This window comes from Salvia splendens, chromosome 5 (assembly GCF_004379255.2).
Source record: "Salvia splendens isolate huo1 chromosome 5, SspV2, whole genome shotgun sequence".
Classification (NCBI taxonomy): Eukaryota; Viridiplantae; Streptophyta; class Magnoliopsida; order Lamiales; family Lamiaceae; genus Salvia; species Salvia splendens.
Genome location: NC_056036.1, coordinates 12,410,458 through 12,430,965, shown reverse-complemented (window position 1 = coordinate 12,430,965; position 20,508 = coordinate 12,410,458). Strand labels below are relative to the sequence as shown.

General features: G+C 36.3%; 1 protein-coding gene and 1 long non-coding RNA gene across 4 annotated transcripts; both read right to left on the bottom strand.

The window, feature by feature from the left end:
* Positions 1-4,120: 4,120 nt before the first annotated feature.
* Positions 4,121-6,601, bottom strand: LOC121802105. 3 transcript variants are annotated; one of them, XR_006050731.1, is made up of 2 exons: positions 5,001-6,601; positions 4,121-4,899 (listed from the first exon to the last, which is right to left on the bottom strand). It is a non-coding gene; the product is annotated as an uncharacterized LOC121802105 (long non-coding RNA). The 3 variants fall into 3 exon arrangements; XR_006050732.1 differs by having other exon boundaries at positions 5,691-6,601; XR_006050733.1 differs by having other exon boundaries at positions 5,911-6,601.
* A 503-nt stretch (positions 6,602-7,104) lies between these two features.
* On the bottom strand, positions 7,105-19,252 carry LOC121804670 (putative late blight resistance protein homolog R1A-10). Its single transcript, XM_042204300.1, has 6 exons — positions 19,197-19,252; positions 15,160-17,782; positions 14,762-14,887; positions 9,079-11,177; positions 8,283-8,369; positions 7,105-7,444 (listed from the first exon to the last, which is right to left on the bottom strand). Exons 2-3 carry the CDS (start codon positions 17,679-17,681, stop codon positions 14,836-14,838), a joined length of 2,574 nt encoding a protein of 857 aa, XP_042060234.1. The 5' UTR covers positions 17,682-17,782; positions 19,197-19,252; the 3' UTR covers positions 7,105-7,444; positions 8,283-8,369; positions 9,079-11,177; positions 14,762-14,835.
* Positions 19,253-20,508: the final 1,256 nt, after the last annotated feature.

Here is a 20,508-nt window from a genome sequence, read left to right as displayed (position 1 = left end):
CCCTATTTTCCTGGAACGAATTATGAAGTTCACTTTCTTTTCTAAAACTGAAAATAGTTGCTTACAGTGAGCTTCCAAATTCTTCTTCCTTGTATCTTTTCTTGTCGAACTCCAAGATTTTGTTTTTATATGTTAATTTCAAGTAATCTTTTTTTTTCAATTATCGTGAAATGCATTTCATTGCAGCTTATGATTATTCTTGGATTTAATTATGTGTTGGGTGGATGAAGGTTCACGTTTTGCAAGAAAGTCTAAATGCGATGTAAAATAATGAGCTAAGATGTAGTCTGCTAAAAATTAAATTGTTTAGAAGTAATAAAAAAGAAAAGGAAATCAGTCCTTTGAAACTTTTCATTTCTCTTTAGTTGGTTGTGCAATCTAACGTGCTTTCTTCATTGTTTATAGTATTAAAGAATCGATTTTATTATGAAATTAGTTGTGCACTCCTAGAAGTCACCAGAAGACAAGAATAAATTAGTCTCCTAAAGGCTAAAAATGATTCCAAATTAAAATAAGCATGTTTTTATATTCCCATGTATGCCATATGTAATATTATATTAACCACTTGGATGCCCATATTTCTCGCTGTATTACATTGATAACTAGGGATAATTCTTTTGTTATTCTAGACTAAATTACCATTCTATAACTGTACTGGACTTTTTTTTCCTACTTTGACGTCTCCCGTTAATGAAACGCATCACGGAGATGCGTCTTACACAAAGACGCATGAGTGACATGCGTCGTCAATTTTTATTTTTTTAATAAGACGCATGAGCGTCATGCGTCTTTCCGCAAAACGCATGAGCGTCATGCGTCACTACGTTTTTTTTATTTTTTCAGACGACGAATGAGCGTCATGCATCTAGGGAGAGACGCATGAAGCTCATGCGTCTCTAATTTGCATAAATCAGACGGACCAGAGGCAGTAGCTCTCATTTTTGCGCGAGAGAAGGAGAGGGACGCGAAACTCAAGCGATTTCTTGGCAAAATTGGCGATTTTCGCCATATTCTGGCAAGTTTTCTTCAATCTTTCAACATTTCTCCCTTATTTATTATTATTTGCATAATATTAGGGTTTTTAATAAATTTATCTTAAACTTACTAAATTAGGGTTTATAGAAAAAAATTGGCTCTAATTGTTGTTGGTTTGTATATATATCTTTGTAGAAATCATGCAAGTATTTGTGAGTTTATATTGGGGTGGTAGAATAGTTCAACTTCCTCAAGTGGGTATTTGTTATGATCCTTCTCGTGCGAGAGCCTCCATCGTATTGAATTCGTGTGTTTCATTCTGTGAATTAGTTGCAATGATATGTGCTAAGATAAGAATAGATTCATATCAACACTCCATCGAAATATCATGGAGGCATTGTCTATTTGGTACCGGTACGAGTTATATATGTACTGGGGTTGACAGTGATGACAGTGTGATGTTTATGTTCAATGAGGCTCTAAATTCTACTCGTCATATTGAATTATTTGTTGAGTATTTGCCTGTTGGAAATTTAGAAATCCCACCAGTGGTTGATTATGGTGTTGGATCATCTACGAGGGTTGAACATATGAGCTTTGATTGTGGTATGAATGAGCAAGCAGATGTTGCAGATGCTGCTGATGTTGGATTGAATTCTCAAGATAATGTTCAAGATAATGTTGATGTTCATGTTGTATGAAGAGACCTTGATCCCCCATTGTCGTCATCATCATGTGATGCTATTTTAAGTGATGATTCTCCAGGTGATGTTTCTAGTGATGGGGAGATAGTGTGTAAATCCGCAGTGCAAGCTGAACAACCACTTCCAGAATACGTTCACAGTGGATTGAATATTTTCGCAGACTACCGAGTGGTCCTTCTGAGGTACCTGATGTTTGTAATGAACACAGTACTATGTATTGGGATGAAGCACACCCGTATCGGATTAATGCGGGAACAAAATTTGATAGCAAGCTGCATGTGAAGACTGCTATTACTATGTGGAGTCTGAGGCAACGCCGACAATTTAGGGTGGTTGAGGACAAATTAAGAAGGTGGCATGCCGTATGAAAATATCCAGCAAGGAGGACAGAAGATGGGGTAGCTATTATCAGCAAGACCGACGCTGAAAAAACGAATGAATGTTCGTGGGAAGTTTCTGTTACACAAAGGGCCCATGATGATACGTGGGAAATTAGGAAGTGGGTGGGACGTCATAGTTGTGAAGGCCATCGTAATGATAGAGGACATGCTAACTTTTCATCATCAAATTTTGTTGAGTACAAAGCCGCAGCCGTAAGAAATTTTATTCATGACAAATTTCATGTGGTATTCAGTTGTAAGAAGACATGGTATGCATGGAGAAAGGCAATAGAGATTGTATTTGGTGGATGAGATGAGTCATTTAGGGATTTGCCAAGCTACATGCTTGAACTGCAGTCAAGGAATCCAGGCACAATTGTTGAGTGAAGGCACAATGAGTTATTGAGCCAGGGACGTAATAAAGTCTTCTATTACGTTTTCTGGAACTTGGGCTTGCTATTCATGCTTTCCAAGAGTACCAACCAGTTTTAACAATAGACGGGACTCACCTTCGAGGAAGATTTAAAGGTAAGTTGCTTATTGCTTGTGGTATTGATGCTAACAAGAAATGTCTGCCGATTGCATATGCTGTTGTTGATGAAGAAACTGGCGACAGTTGGAAGTGGTTTTTGGATCATGTAAGAATTCATGTGGTGAAATACCAAAGGGAGGTGTGCATCATTTCGGATAGGCATAAAGGAATCCTTAAGGCGATGCGTTCTGATGAATGGAAAAAGCCGCTGCTATGTCACCACAAATTTTGTTTGATCCATTTGAGGAAAAATATCTTGACGAAACTTAAGGGTAAGGGCTCTAATGTGAAAGGCATGGTATGGGCATTGGGTGTCACAACTCAAGTACGTAAATACATGCGAAGGCGACGTGCACTACGGGAGGAAGGTCTTGTTGCAGTACACGAGCTCAACAAAGACAAAAAAGAAAACTGGTCTCTTTGTTACGATGATGAACTGAGATGGGGGTGACCTCGACAAACATATCAGAGAGCTTCAACAGCGTGTTGAAAGGCATAAGAGAGTTGCCAATTAGAGCTTTGGTTGATCTGACATTTTGGAGAACAGTGCAATGGTGGGCAGATAGAAAAACAGAAATACAACATACCGAAGGTCGATTAACCCCGTGGGCGAGGGACAAACTTGCTGCGAATGATGCGAAGGGGCAACTACATTACTGTTCAGTACCTGACCGAGAACTGGGTCATTACCAAATTCTAAGCCGTCCACGTTTCGAAAATGGACAGGCAAAGGGCAATAACAGACAAGAGGTCGAGTTTTTGGATTCAAAGTGCACTTGTGGGAAGTGGCGGATGTGGAGAGTTCCTTGTTCACATGCGTGCGCCGTTGCTAGAGATAGAGGTAACGCTATGTTTGAACTCATTGATAAACACAACCACAAAGCTACATGGGAAGCACAGTACTCTGCTGGCCCATTTCACGCACCAAGACACGAAGACTATTGGGCTAAACCTGGATGGAAATTGCGTATCACCCCTGAGCAGTTGCTTCCTCGAAAGCGCGGACGAGGCAGAACAAGGAGGATTCCTAATCAAATGGATGTCCGCGAGGAAGATGAGCCGAGAGCTCCCCGCAAGTGCAGGAATTGCGGCGTAGAGGGGCATGACAGAAGAAATTGCTCAGTCGGTCGTGTTATGTAGGATCCTCCCACTTCTTGCAGTGCAGGTATTTTTTTCTCAATCTTTAATTTTCAGAAATTTAATTTACCTTTATTTGGTGGATCATGTAATGAGAAATCATACTATTTCTGTTGTAACAGAACTTGGGTTGGTGAAGACAGTGTTTTTACTGCGGTTGGATAAAAAGCATGTTACTTTATGACTTTAACATTAATTGCTATTGCTGTTTTTACCACTGCCGGATATGCGAGCAAAATAATTCCATTTTCTGAGCTATTTGCAAGCACGGCTGTGCTCGCAAACTGAGTATTTTTTTTTTAAAATTCTATAATTTTTTGATTTATTATTATTTCCAAATTAATATTAGGGTTTATTTTTTAAAAATTATACTATGAAATTAATCAAAAGAATGACAAAATTTAAATTTTACATAAAACTAAAAATATTGTTTTACACTTCAAACCAAACGAATGATTTGAATCTTCCAAAATGATAGTTGTCAAACCATTGTTTCCTAACTTGCTGACCATGAAGCTAGAATAGTAAAAAAAACCCCCTTTTCTTCCATAAACATAGATGTCAAACCTAACACTTCCTAAATTTATGCACTTCTTCTCATCTCTTGAACTTGTTGACTACGGACCTTTACCAGCTCCCGCAATTTTTCGATTTCCTGCAGCATTGATAGAAATACCCATATTAACACAATCTAGGTTTAGGACCAAGAAGATACTTACTTCATATGTGGCTCCATACTTTCACTGAGATCAAGGAAACTCTCAAAAAATTAATAACACAATGTGTAGGCTGCCAAAATCAGGAAGTTTAAGATCAATTTTCTGGTCTGACGGAATGGTAGTTAAGGAAATCACACACACTCGAAGCATATTCATTCATTTGCAGAAACATGAATTTTGCAAATGAGAAATGGTACAATTAGGAGATATACCTATTACCAATTTGCATCTTGAAAGACAGCTGCAAAATGAAATCTCCCCTTAGAAATAAAATCAGTGAGCTCAAAAATCAAATTTGGCTTCTACCGCACATAAATCTCAGTAAATCAAAAGCTTTTGCAACTTATTAACTTCGAATCGATGTTTATTTTCCAACAGGAATGGACTCTTACCCCTTTGAAAACTTTTCCAAGTTTTTGACATCGTTACAATTTACACAAAAGTAAACAAATCTGCAAATGATGAAAATACATAAAAAAATATAAATAAAAGTGAAATCTCCAAAATCCACATGGAAATAACTAAGAAATTGAAAATCTAACCATAATTTCACCTATAAATCAGATAAGTGTGTAAACCGATTGAGGATTTTTTAGTATTTACAGAGTTGGCAGCTCCTAATCAATGAGAAACGAGGTGAGTTGATTTTATTGGGTTAGTTATATAACTTTGTGCCCTCCAACAGAAGCACAAATCTGCAACATGATATATTTTATACTCCATTTTTATGTACAATCACATGAAGATATGGGATCAATACTAATGTGTTTGTTATGATTGTGAGAAACAACAAATAAACATAGCTGGAACAATAGTGAATCTCCTTCAATAATCAATACTTATATTTATGGTTCTGTTTCTTAATTGTTCTTATAAAATTTAATCAACCTTTCTATTCCAGTCAAAATTTTGACTAGAGAGGGGTTTAACAATGAACGGATGACTGGAAAAAAGTATAATTGTAAGTGAGCAGTGAGCAATCCATAGCTAACATATAACTAAACGTCACCTCCCTATTTCTCAATATTGTTTAATGTATGGTTAGCTCAATTATCTCATGCTACTAATGATTTAATTTCCAGTTTACAATGTAAAGAGTAAACAATATCAAATGAACATCACAATTACATCAAACTCAATGCAATCTCAATCACAAAAGCAGTTAACCAGCTCAACATTCCACTCAAATATGAATCACATATCTATATAATTCATTACAAAAGTCCAGAAGCAGTTCACTCACCAGAGTCTCGGCTTCACAGGATCCAATTACTCATTCTCTCAATTCAAACAATTTGAAAAAAAAAGCAACAACAGAAACGCTAGAATCGTGAATCTAGTTGATAAATAAAGTAGATCAAAAAGCAATAACAGAAGAAGCAATCTGAAAAAAATCAATAACAGAAAAAGCAATCTGAAAAAAATCAATAACAGAAACGTTAGAGACCTGGAGCAGAACATACCTGCGCTAGTTTGATCCTACAATCGAATCTCGCCGCTGATAACTGTTCGAATGGGGTTCTTTTCCCAATTGTTTTATTTCTTAATTGGTTTAATTGTTTATTACCGTAATATTTTTTATCTTGGATTTAAAATGGAAGTGGGGGAGTATACGTGTGTATGTGTACGTTGGGAAAGGGAGTTCTTTCATTTTTTTTCTTTATTCTTCAAATGGGTTTAATAGATTAAGGGCTTGGGCTGTTTCTTTTCGAGTGGGCCGAGAATGGTTGTTTTATTCCTTGGACTGATTTTAATTGGGAAAATTCGTAATCCGATTGATAAAAATAATCGAAGCCTTAAGATGGATGCATCTTGTGGATCCTTGTATTGATGAATGTATTTTATTTAACTCCCAAAAAAGGCTTTCACCGCAAGCAAGTTGACTTGGAGTGGAATAATCTAAGTTGAAGAAAATAAGCGAACGAGGTGGACTTTCTTTTAATTAAGGACTTTGTCCTAACTATTTTATCGATGGAAAAGAAATGAAAATACGTTTATCATGCCCTATTTTGTTTTAACGTACCTATCTGAAATGGCTTTGCCATTTATTATATAAATCGAATTCGGGTCCTTGTAGGGCCGCAAACCCTACTTGGATTAGTGTACACCTATGGTAGACCGTGTGCCAGCATACGGGTTGGCCGGTCTAGTGAGTTGGTTTGTGGCCACATTCCAAGTCATGTATGAGCAAATATGGTTGACGTCTATGGGAAAATGATTGCGCAGTCGTGATTTTGAACAATGGAATATTTTGGTGCCTCAGGCCTTTCAAAAGCTAAAACCCCGATGGTTACCTAACAATGGCATGATAAAATAAATAAATATTTTTGATAATTTGTTTTAGGCATGAGTCCTCTGAGTATTTTATAGTACTCAGCCCTGCATGTGTTTTCCCTATGTGCAGCGGCGACGAGTTGAGCGGTGTTGAGCTTGAATTGAAGACTTGTTGGTTTTTATTTAGACTTCGAGTGCCGTCGTGTCTTCATACATGACGTCACTATTTCTCTTGAACGCTTCTGCTAAGATAATACTGTAACACCCCTTACTCGGTTAGTTTTAACCAAATAAGTGACGTTACTTTTCGGTACGGTCGATAAACAAAACCTGCTTTTTTTTTCCCATTTTGCAAACACTCACATACAACACTATCATAAAAGTAACTAAACCTGATAACACAACTATTTACTACTCTACATAACAAAAATAACATTAAACTGTTTCGATAGATATATATACAACTCTATTAGCAAAAAGAAGGTTATAACCTTACATTTGTAACCCAACTATTTACAACAAAAGATAACCTAAGCATGCCACGTGTAAACTCCAACTTTACCAGCAAAAAGGGGGGTAGTGACTTGACACGTGCTGCTGCCAACTAGCGAGTTCACTCGCTTCTATACTTTGCAAGAGGGAGAAGAAAGGGGGGTGAGCTTCGAAAAGCTCGTAGTGTAATCGCATTCCAGAATAAAACCTCTAAAACTTCAATCTGTAACACTATCACAAGTAAACACTTTATTACCTGGAATGTCGTACAACACATATTCAATTTATATTAGCATCAATATACAAGTTCAAAACAATGTCACCCAGTATAAGCATTCATAACAGTTTGAATCATTTAAAGGAATCACCTATATCGTTTACAAACAGTAGAACATCACAATCATATTAATTATGTAATACTTTCAATAATAACCATCTATCACCTATCAATCAGAACTATATAACACAATACAACGTAATTTTACCTGAGGAAAACATAACTATTTAATGAATTCAAAGCACAACCATATTATTTCAAAAATAGAGCCCCGAGCTATGCTTAGTGATGGACACGGGTACACAGACACTATCTGTAGCCAGATGAGGGCGTCTACCATGTAAGTCCATATCAGACACTGTAATCTTTCATATGGCCTATGCAAGGCAACTGTCATATATTACCCATATAGGGTACATTTCAACTATCGATATATCATATAGACCATCGCTTCAGGTATCTAGAAGACGAGTGATGAACATGTGTGCAGTACTGCTGTCCTATGGCATGCCAACTATACCATGTGATTCACTCAAGCAATGGGGCATAACGCAATTATTTCATATCAACTTACACATTATTCAACACATATAACTATTTAAATCACTTTGCATCTCATAAGAAATACCAAACAACAATTTCAATATCACCGTTTCTGTCACATCACCTTGAAGTATACAAAATCCACACAATCATTTTTAAGTTCTATGGCATAAGCATATGAATCACACAAACAAGTAGTAATATTTATCAAAGTCAAAGGAATTAAATTCTAGAACACGCGTACACTACCTGTACACGTAAAAAAACGCTATTACTTGCTTAGTCAACCATGGAGGTGCCCTTTTCCCTTATCGCTTGTGCTTGCACTCGGTTCACCTAATTTTTAAACAATCACATATACAATTTATAATAAACACTTAAAGCACAAATATGGAAGCCAAAATATCACATCTATCTATCTCCCTTTTAGCATAAAAACCTCTATTCCCTACTTTTAAAGCTTTAAAAAATATTGACTGCATTACATCATCTTCATATAATAAACTGACTTAGCTCGAAGATAACTAGAGGTCGAGACCTATACCAAAATAAACCTCTAGGTATCTATTTTAATTACAAAAAAGGTTTTCCTCAAAATTCAAAGGGGTTAGGGAGTTATGAACGTTTTACTACAGCCTGCCAGTTTGTGACAGATTCTAGCGACTGTTTAACATGAATTTTTAAAAATAGCAAACGTTGATGAAATGCTCTGAACTTTTGCAGACATCTTACCAAGACCTGATAGTATGCATAAAAATATTTAGAACATAAATTCTAGCATGTTAATGTGGCCGAAACTGATCAGTACAACAGCACCAGAACAGCCTACATACAAGCTATTTTCTATTTGTGTGTCATTGGGTAATTTCTCCAAACACTTCATGTTCAACAACAAAATTATATGGTTTTAGTCCAATTATGATCCATATCCAACAATTGAAATCCCCAATTCAAAGAACCCTAATTTTCGACCAAACAAAAAGAATCACATCAAATTAACATCACTCTCAGAAACATGATTGAAGAGGTTATGGAGGAAGCTAACCTCTAAATTCAACAATTTTGGAAGTGAGTTTAACAAACAATTCTGAAATTGAGAACATCTAATGAAACTTGGAACTTGGGGTTGGTAGTGTGTGCTACATATTCCGTGGTGGAGTGACCGGAGCAGTCACGGTGGAGGCTTGGTGGTTGAACGGAGGAAGTAGAGGCTGTCAAAATTTACAGAGAGGGAGAGAGTACTGTGGAGAGAGAGCGCGTGAAAGAGAGAGGAGAAAGATGAGGATGGATATTATTTTTCTATTTTCTTTTCCTTATTTTTCCTTCCTAACCTTTTTCCACAAGACACGTTTTTTCCTACTTACTCATCAACATCCCTCTATTCATTTTCTTTCTTGTTTTTCTTTATCTCATTCTTTTTCTTAATTTCCAATTTCCTATATTTATCTCTTAATTTCCAATTTCCTATATTTATCTCTTCTATTCCTAATAAAAACATATGCATATAAAACCACTAACTAAACTATAAATCCTAATCTCTAATTTGTAATTCTCCTAAGGTTGGGATATTACAAATACTGTTTTTCACAACTATGTTTTGAACCCTTTTACTCTTGAATTATAAATGATGATAAGTTATTGATCTTGGATTCAAATGTTAAGCATTTACTCTAATTTTCCCTCCGTTATTTGAATATTAATTATTTAGTCAAACTCTTTATTGAAACCCTAGAATAATTCCCCTTTCTTAAAGACCTATTAGTCGCGACCACCCGCATTTATTAACCCTAGAAAGAGCGGTCGTGACAGTTTGGTATCAGAGCTTCAGTTCTTTTCGCTCTGAACCTAAGAGTCTTATTGAGTCAAAATCTATCCTTATATCAATTCACTAAAGTGTTAAATATCGAAGGCTCAACACAACAATTCGTCACGCCCAACCACCAAGAAAGAGGTAAAAATATCTTGGTGACTTCTGGATTGAATTACTGAATTTTGGAATATGCTATAGAAAATGTTATCCTTGTGAAAATGGAAATTTTGCTTATTGGGAAGTTGAAGTAAATACAATGGTTTTTGGAAATATTGTTCGAAACATGAGTTGATTGCTTTTACTAAATCAAGAACTGAGGTTCTTGGAATTCCGATGGGAAAATGGTCTCTTTGTGAAAATGGCGGTTTTGATTTTGGGAAATATGAGTGAGTAAATACATTGGCTTTTGGAAAATGTTGTGAAGATATTGAACGTGAGACACTATGGGAGTATGTAATTGTTGTTGTTTAACCATGAGGCATGATTGTGAACACATGTTGCTTGATATTGTGATTTGTTATTACATGTTCAAACTGTGAATTTAACTTGAAGAACATACATGATGATTACTTGAAAGGAGAAAATACTTATGTTATTGAAATTTTATGATTCTGAAACTGTGGAACGCGGAGTATGATGCGTGTGTAGTTTTAATTTTGTGATTGTGATACAAATGGACATGAACTGCATGATTTATGAGATGTGATTCCATGGATGATGGATTAACCGAGTGTTACTATTTACATGTGTTAATATACAATGGGTGTTATGCTATTGAACGCCAAATGGTTTATATGGATAAACATGTTTAATTACGTGGTATATGAATATCGTTTAAGTATAGATCGAATATACGTTGAAGTATGAGACTTTGAGCTATGCTTGAAAATATAGAGTGCCTAGAAGTAGTCTAGATTGAATGTGCTAGAACTCAGTTGCAAGTTGATAACTGCAATATCACTTTCCCGAGTGATAGAACAAACGAAAATATACCTATATCGAACTATGATGTACCTTTACAACGGAGAGAGATCGTATCTATGATCTACTAAAGTTATGCACTCTTGCATAACATGCCCAAGCGGCCAGGGACGGAGCCAGGATTATAAATGAAAGGGGGCAAAGTTATATGTGATGAAAATTTTAGAATTTGAGAAGGGGCAAATACAAGAAAATTTTAATAATTTTACAAAATTGGACCATAAATTAGTACATGTAAACATATTTGAGGAGGGGCATTTGCCCCACCTTCTTATAAGGTGGCTCCGTCCCTGCAAGCGGCGACGCGGCACAAATACAACGGCTCTTACTACACATTAAGACCACGGGGATAACTGCAATGCGTTATGAAAATGACGTTATGACATGCCAAGAACACTTTGAAGATACCATCAAAATAGTTATTAGTTGTAACGACACGAGGAATCTCAACTTGGAATCTATGAATTCCTATAACGCTTCAACCATGTTCAGGCTTCCGAGAGACAAGCGAAGGGGTGCCACCTCTGTAGCTAGAATGAATGAATCTAATCAACAGTACTTACTCGGACTCTTAGAAAAACCGGCGGTTTATGTCAGAAATCAGTGATTTTCGGCAGAAACCGCCGGTTTTCGGCAGAAACCGCCAGTTCAGGCGGTAAATCGGCCGAAATTTGAAATTTGAATTTTTTTTTATTATTTCTTCCAATTTTACTCCTATAAATACCCACTTCCCCCATTATTTTTACTTACCCCATTCTTGTGTTAATAAGGATTTCCTTCTCAATCTTAATTTCTCTATTCTCTATCATCATTCTCTCTAATTGCTCAAGTTGTTTACTACTATATTTGTTGTGTTTGTAATTGACCATTTATTCAATACTCCATATTCCATACTACTTTCATTTTGCATTATGTCTTCTTCTCGTGGTAGACCGGGACGTGGTGATCGGGGTAAAGGAATTTTTCAAGATCAAAGTAGTCGTCCCCAAAAAACAAAGCGACCTAGTCGTCGAGAAGTTATGGAAGAGGTTTCCCGAGTAGCGGCTGAACGCATGCAAGTAAGTTCTAAAAAATAAAATTATTTTTACAATTCATAATTTCATAAGATTGAGTTTTTTTTAAAAAAAAATTGTGTTCCTAATTAAAACTTCAACTTATATAATATTTATAGATAGAAGATCATAGGACCGCCATGCTACTCACTCAAATGCATCAAGGTGGGGGGCGGTGGTAGTTTCGTGCAACAAGATGACGAGTACGACGGGGCTATATCGTCGGACTCGGTCAACAATGATGATAGATCTTGTTCTCGTATTCCGTCTAGCACCGGCGGAAATGAGGACATGCCTCCCCCTCCACCCACTAAAAAACATTGAAATCTGATATTTTTGTTAAACACTACAAGAAGGTCCCGGTGGTAATTTCAAGTCCTAATGATCCGCTCTCTCAAGAAGAGACATCGGCGTTTCATGCATATTGTAACTATTGTGATAAAGTATACAAATTTGCGAGTGGTGGGGGATATGGCACCCTCCGTCGTCATTTAGTGACAAAGCATCCGGTAGAATGTAGCACTGCCGCTACCCAAACCCAACTAAACTTCCAACCCGGTGGCTCAGGTTCATCAGGTACGCCTCTTTTTAAATATGATCCTAAAAATTTTGCTGACATTATGACTAGATAGACTGCAATGAAGCATTTTCCTTTTAATGTTTATGATGACAAAAAATTTGAGGTTACTATGCAAAGTGGTTTGAACGTAGCTGTCAAAAGAGTAGGTCGAATGACCGTTCAACGATCTACCGTTCGACATTGTTTGGAGAAAAAAGTAAAATTACGGTTCACTTTGTGGACTGATTCAACTTGGGACACAACTTGGGACACAAAGTGAATATTTGCTCAGATGTATGGATTGATTCTTTTAATAGACATTCATACATGGGCATTACGGTTCACTTTGTGGACAATAGTTGGACTTTGAACAAGCATTTGATTGGTTTTAGAGAATTTGAGACACCACACACTGCACCCGAAATTGCATCTTTAATTATTCAAGTTTTGAATGAATTTCAATTATGCAATAAGATATTTTCTGTTGGTTTTGATAATGCAACTGCCAACACTGCAAGTATTAATGACTTGATTGCGGCTTGTGCTCCGGTTATTGGTGGTAAGTATTTTCATCAAAGATGCATATGTCATATTTTGAATTTATGTGTACAAGATGCACTTGAATTATGGCAAAAACATGTTAGTCCTATTAGAACTATAGTTAGATTAATCCATCAAAAGCCACCTATTGACAAAACTTGGAAGAAGTATTGACATCAAAAGAAGGTAAGATATACGAATTTTACCATGGATGTGTCTCATACATGGAATTTTACTAGAGATGAATCGTAGGCCAACTGTCAACCGCCGACCAAGCTAAATAGGTAAGTAAGGTAAGAGAATTACGTGGGCTTTGATTCCCTAATGCAAATGAGCATTGGGGATACGTAGACACCTCAACTTAAATTTTAAATTTAAGTTGAGCTCAAGTCCTTTTTCCTTAATTTCTTTTTTTTTCCATTTGTTTCTACTTTAAAAATATGCAAATACAATTAAATAATTATATTTGTATATACTTTAGTCAGTGAAGTATATTTCTCTATAAGGCTAAATCCGGGAAACTTTTGACAATTCTAATATAATTGTTGATTGTTAAACTAAACTCAACATTTAAGGTTGAATTGCTAAAGGTGTCCTCAATTTAGTTATGTAGAAACATCTCCTTCGCCGACTAAGAGTATATATACTTATAAATTTATTGCTCAGAACTTCAAGTCTTTTTTGTAATTTGTAATTAGCTTAATTGTAGACTAGTAGTCTCGTTGTATTAAAAATTTTTGTTTAAGACTTCAAGACTTCAAGTTTTTTGTGATTTGTAATTGTTGTAACTTGTAATCTTAATAAAATTGCCATTTTCATCGTGATTTTTTTAATTTTATTTACGAACCGCCGAATCGGCCCGAACTGGCGGTTTTGACCGGAAACCGACGGTATAGAACCACTGTCCGAACCGGCAGTTTTTGAACCAGAACCGCCGGAACCCTTGGCCACAGGTTCCGAGACGCCGGTTCCGAACCGGAACCGGCGGTTTATGAACCGTGTGCTAGGTTCGGAACCAGTAGTTTATGAACCGTGTGCATGCCTATATGTCAGTATTAGCTACTATCGTGCCTAGGTTGTCGAAGTCGAAGGAAGATGTGTATTTGTAAAACTCACAGCCCCGTAAGAAACCGTAACTACTACCACATTAATAAGATGATGACGAATTTTCACATTAGGGTTTCAATCTCTCTTTTTCAAATATTTTTAAAAGAAATACTTTAATATAGAGTTCAATAAATTTGCATTTCCTATATATACTTTAATATTTCAATCTCTTTTTGACCGGCACGAATTTTAAGAAATTGTTTGACTTTAAAAGTAGAGTGGGTAGAAAAGTTAGTGAAATGTGAGACCTACTTTTATATATTAATTTTATAATAAAATATGAGTGAAATAAAGTTAGTGGAATGTAGGATTCATTTATCAAATATAGTAAAAGTGAAATGAGACATTTATTGGCGGACGGACAAAAACAGAAAAATGAGGCATTTAATGACGGTCTATACCATATCATATATATCATACTAATTCTATTATACAATTACCCATAGTAATATATTATTGGGGCCATAATATAATTAGGCGATCCAATTCGTAAAACAAGCTATTTCATATAGAGGTTTAGATAAGGATAATATTCGAACATATTTAATTTTATGATACTTGAAATCATTAGTTCATGATAATGTAATTCTTTCACCTTAATAATTTAGGAGGTTAAGATAGTTTGTCAGAAATATAACATATGACTGCTACTCAGAAGTTGAGTGTACATGGATAGTACCTGTACCAAAAGCGAAAGAGCCCAAGTATTCATGACCAATCAGACCAGACTCTTCAATTTGTATCTGTGTGGTTTTAAATCATATTCCCCGAATTCAAAGGAACCATATCCCAAAATGTCCTTACCCTGCAGTGTTCAAGGGCGAAGTTTGATAAGTTGCTCATTCGTATCTCGTAACCCTAATATATAAATGTACATTCACAGCACAGTACATAATTATATGCAGGTTCACATAGCAGAATACACTGATTGCTGACAATTAGACATTGAGATGGCCTAATTTATAAACATGCATTAATATAACATTTTCATTCACACGATGACAGTATACATTATTGTTCAAAAATAACTGATGCAATGAAATACGAGACAAATGTAATGCAAGTGGAATGGCTAACCTCTCGACCGGGGTTGTTGTCGACTTGAGTTTCCCATCATCCCATGAAGAATGGAGAGAAACGCCAAGGTTAGGATATTGCCTTGCCAACTGAGCTGCTTCAATTTGGTTTACACGGGCGACGAGCGAAGGGTTGCAGTCAACCACTTCTATCTTGCTAATCATGTAGTTATCAGGTTCCCAATTGAGTTCTTCTAAGTTGTAGCAGTGTTTTATGCTCAACTTCCTGATCCATGGCATGCCACCAGGTGCCACTTTCCATTCAGCCAAATCAGTGTCTTCAATTTGAAGGAACCCAAAGCAAAAGGGTTCATCCTCTTTTATTTCCCAATGTGGGCCTTGAAAGGCATAGCATTGCAATTTGAGCACGGAAAGTTTTTCCAGCTTAGCAATTATACTCATGTATTCCCAAGGATAGCCTAGGCCACTCAGAGTCAACTTTCGCAGATTTGGTGGGAACATTGAAAAAGGGCCAGGCGGAGGAATAACACAGCAACTCATCTCAGGATTCAAGACAACACATTTAAGAGAGTCTAGTTCATTTAGAGTACCAATGCAATTCAAGGGACCATAGAGCTTACTACTATCTTCATCAGGTACCAGTTCAATTTGAATTCCTAATTTTTTCAGATTGGAGATTCTCTCAAGCACCCCCTTAGTACAACTATAAGCACTCACACCTAAAAGTCTGGAGAGCTTTTTTAAGGAAAGACTACAGTTAGAATCTGGTAGGTTGCTTCCCATGACTTCAATATGCTTTAGTTCTTGCATATCCCATATCTCCAATGGCACATACGTGTATGAGAGATCTCCACAAGATTGAATGCTCACATGTCTATGGATTATTAAAAATTGAAGGCTCCGAAGTTTGGATATCGAAGTAGGGAGGTTTCCGTTGTATGTGAGAGCAAGGTATCTTAATTGAACTAGTTTAAGTACCTTAAGTGGGAACTCATAGAAGCGGATGTTAAGAGCATCAAGAACTCTAAGCAGCCTCAAATTGGCAGATACTGGCACTGGATACTGATAATAGGGACCAAAACAAAGGAGAGAACGGACATTGGATGCACAATCATTTTCCACAGACTTGTAAAATTCTTTGATGCCCAATAAAATGTTATTGTGGATGCATAGTCGATGTTGTAATTTTATATCTTCTTCTAAACCATCAGAACAACTTCTTAGGACATGAAAAAAATTGGTCATCTTAGCAATTTTGGTAGCCATATACCCCAAGGCAGAATGAATTCTCAGCGATTTCATTAGTTCTTGCCCTACAAGCCACCAACAGGTCGCTCGGTGGGAGCTGGCAAGACTATTAGAACTAAGCTCATTCAAATAGTTAATAGCATGATATTCTGATTTTTCAAGCATACTTGGCTCAAGAAAGGTACCCTCGGCAATCCACATATTGATGAGCTTGGATCGAGGAATCTCATAATTTTGAGGAAAAACGCCCATATATAGAAAGCATGCTTTTAGATGTTGAGGTAAATACTCATAGCTTGGATATAGTACCTCCATAATTTGGTCATATGCATCCACAAAAACCGAGTTCTGTTTCTCTGCCACCTCATTCCAGTACTCTGGTGTCTTCTCGGCTTTAGACAGGAGGCCAGCAACCCTAACGATCAAAAGAGGAAGGCCTTCACAGTTTTCAGCAATCTTCTTTCCAACAATCTCAAGTTTAAGTGGGCATGAATCCTCACCAAACACCTTGTCACGAAGAAGATCCCAACTTTCTTCCTTGTCCAAAAAGCGCATTTCTTTGATGCCATCAATATATGAATTCAGAGCACCAAGAGCTACTTCTTGTAGTCTTGTTGTCAGCAAGGTTTGAGAGTTCGGATCTTTAGGAAAAGAACTTCTCAAGTAATCCCAGACACTTCTGTCCCATACATCATCCAGTATAATAAGACATCTCTTCTTCTTCAAAATATCTTTCAAGTAGAAAGCTACTCCCTTCTCTGCAATCTCTTTGTCCGTGACTGGATGTCCCACTTGGGCTAGAATATCGCGAGCAATTTCATGTAATAGATATTTTCTACCAACTTTCACCCATGCACGACAGTCATATTGACTCGCAACCAATTTGTCTTGAAAAATCTCATTAACCAGGGTAGTCTTACCAATGCCTGCCATTCCTACAATTGATAAAGCACGGAACCTCTCATCCCCCGTGATCCCATCTTTGATTAGGTCAAACAGATCAGAGAATCCAACCATTTTTGAATGTGTCATATTTCCACTAAAATCAATTCTGGAGGAAACAACTTCATCATCATCTGCCTCTTCTTCAGTCATGTTGATTAACTCATTTACATACTCCTCCTCCATTCGCTTTGTCATTTCGATAAAAGAACAAAAATCTTGCATTAAATCCTGCAGGTCAATGGAGACGAGCAATGGATGGCTCTCATCTTCATTAATGCTTTCATTAGATTGTGAAAGAAACTGATTTGAGATATGAGATTCAAGTTTAACTTCAAATTGAGAAACAACGTCTTTGATTCGCGCATCCATAGCATTCACCTTCTTCCTGCTGCCACTCTTGCTGCTCCCATCCAATCTTTTAAGAACTTCTTGCAAGGACTTCAGCTCCTCGTAAGCCGGTTCTATGATTTCTGGACAAGGGGTGGCATCAAAGGTAATACGAGAAGAATTGTGGAGACCCTCAATTGTGTTCATTAATGAAATAACAGCAGCATAAGCCATCTGACTCTTTCTCTCTCAAACAAAATACAGGTTAACTGCATTAATGAGAGCAACACACGCATGTTTAAGAAAATATTATGAAGCAAGCAAATAGTTAATTTTCTGAAACTGAAACTTTTCATCATAAAAGAAATAAGATATTTTATGAGAATTTGAATATGTCCACTGTGAAAATGAAAGGGGAATTGTCAGACTCTGACATTTTCATGGTTCATATTTGTTATATACTTAATCTTAATTTTACCATATTGTTATGTGTGCAATAATCTACCTCACATAACAGAAGAAGAAACACCAATTTTCTAACTGGATATTCAGCCTGCATATGGTCCCCATGTATTCATGGTTAATCAATCATAAACAACTGAAATACTACAATTAAAAATTTTACTATAAATCATCATGTACTATTTGCCTTTTTTATATTTCAAAGAAAAAATATACGTATGCTTTTCGATTGTTCATAATCCACTTAACTCACGGTATTAACAATGAAGAAGTATAGGAAATGGAAAAACAGAAACAGTGCTTGCTTAGTCAACCACGCAAAAGAAATAAACAGTTGGAGCAAAGCATTACAGATAAACTAATAGTTACAGTGGCTGATGGAGATTGCAAGAAACACGGAGATGGTGGTGCTGATGTGCTGTGTCTGCAGGGGTTCGCAAGAAGATTAAAGGGGATGGCAGTCTGGAATTTACTTAGTGGTGGGGTGTTTTTAGAGTGTGTAAAGTGTACAATAATATTGTGCACACATTAAGAGCATCTCATTCTCTCAACAAGTTTTTGAACAGCATCTAGTTCCGGAATCAACTTTAAGAGCATCTAGTTCCCCAATCAAGGGACCTGCAGTTGAATGTATATAAGAGCATCTAGTTCATCTGTTATGAGTCAAGAGAAAGTATAGAGGATGCACAATTACATTTCTTGAGGACATAAACAATGCTTGCCCTTTATACTTTCTTTCCAACAATGACAATTGACAAGGAAAAACTTATTCTTCCAATACATGATTATGAAACATACAAACCCGTGCAAAGTAGACTCTTCCAAATAATTCATTGGTTTGTATCAAGAAATCACCCTACATTGGTCAAAGTATTCACGATCTTACTGTAAACAACAATAATTTACAAAATTAGCCAACTCTATTTTGTTACACTAACATATACAGTTCTTGTTTCATATTTCTCAATTATTCACTCTATAATTCGTAAATCTGGCTCTAATTCACGGTTCTCTCTCAACTAATTTAGGCGTACAGAAGCTCGTCTAAAGATGAAGAAATGGAAAAACAAATAAGCAATTGAAGGCAGGGATTACCTTGCAAAATGCAGCTGGCTGATTGCGACTTGCAGGAATGGATTGCAGGGTAGGGAAGAACTATAGTTTTCAAACGGTAAAGTATAAAGTACTTTAAAAAGTACTACTTTAAAAAGGTAGTAAAAACTACTCCCTTCATCCCTATGTTGTAGAGATATTTCTTTTCATCACAGAATTTAAGAAAAATTATTTTAAATGAGTTTAGTACAAGGAGATTAAAGTAGGAAGGAAAAAGGTAGAGAAACAAAGAAAGAATAAAGTAAGACATAGTAAAATATTTTTTGCCCAAAAAATGACTTTACTACAATAGGACAACCCAAAAAGGTACAGAAGGACGGAGGGAGTAGTATACGTTTGAAACTTCAACTTTTTATGACTTCTTACATTAGACACAAAATTTGATTTTATATAATGTTATTTTGTGAGTTAAGTAAAAAAATATAGTAATAAAAAAATAGATATAATGTTATTTTTATTTTAAGAAACGTGTTATTTTTAATAAGATAAATTCAAAAAAGAAAATGTTTTATTTTTAACGGGTTAGAGTTACCTATTTTTATTTTAGTAGTATGTGAGATTATTAATTTAATTTTTCTCCGTCTAAGTGAATCTATTTGTATTTCTTTCTTAACGTTTCAAAATAAATTAGCATTCCCTCTTTCCAAAAAAATCAATCATTTTTTCCTTTTTTACTTTACTACTACCTCCGTCCGTGAATAGGAGTCTCATTTTTTTTATTTTAGACTGTCCGCGAATATGAGTCTCGGTTTACTTTTACAATAAATAGTAATAGAGTCTCACCTTCCACTAACTCATTTCACTCCCATTTCATTTAAAATTAATATATACAAGTGGGACCCCTATTCCACTAACTTTTTCCACTCAATTTTCTTAACATTTCTTAAAACCCGTGCGGCCAAGAAATGAGACTCCTAAGAGCGTCCACTGTAGGGGAGCCGCGGCTCGTGGCTCGGCCGCGACCCCCTATAACGAGAGCCACCAAAATCCGCCGGAGGGGGGGCAGGAGAGTGCCACGCCGACGGCTCGGCCGCGACTCTCCTATTGCAGCGGTCGAGAGCCGCAGCTCCACTCTTTTTCGAATTTTTTTTCTTAATTCTATAAATCTACCCATTTTCCCCCATTTTTTTACCTCATTTCAATCTCCACTCTTTTCAATTTATCTCAATTCTACTTTGAAAAAATGAGTTCCGACGATGAGTTTCAACAATTGGTCCGATAATTTTTATTGTAGTTAAATTTTTATTGCAGAGAGTGATATCGTTCGCGGTGTAGTTTGTGCGATGTCGATAAT

Excerpts from the sequence above, each read along its gene's own strand:
- LOC121804670 (XM_042204300.1), bottom strand. The coding sequence starts at position 17,681 with ATGGATGCGCGAATCAAAGACGTTGTTTCTCAATTTGAAGTTAAACTT. Across the intron at positions 14,888-15,159 it reads ACAACAACCCCGGTCGAGAG|GGTAAGGACATTTTGGGATA; the intron begins GTTAGCCATTCC and ends TGAACACTGCAG.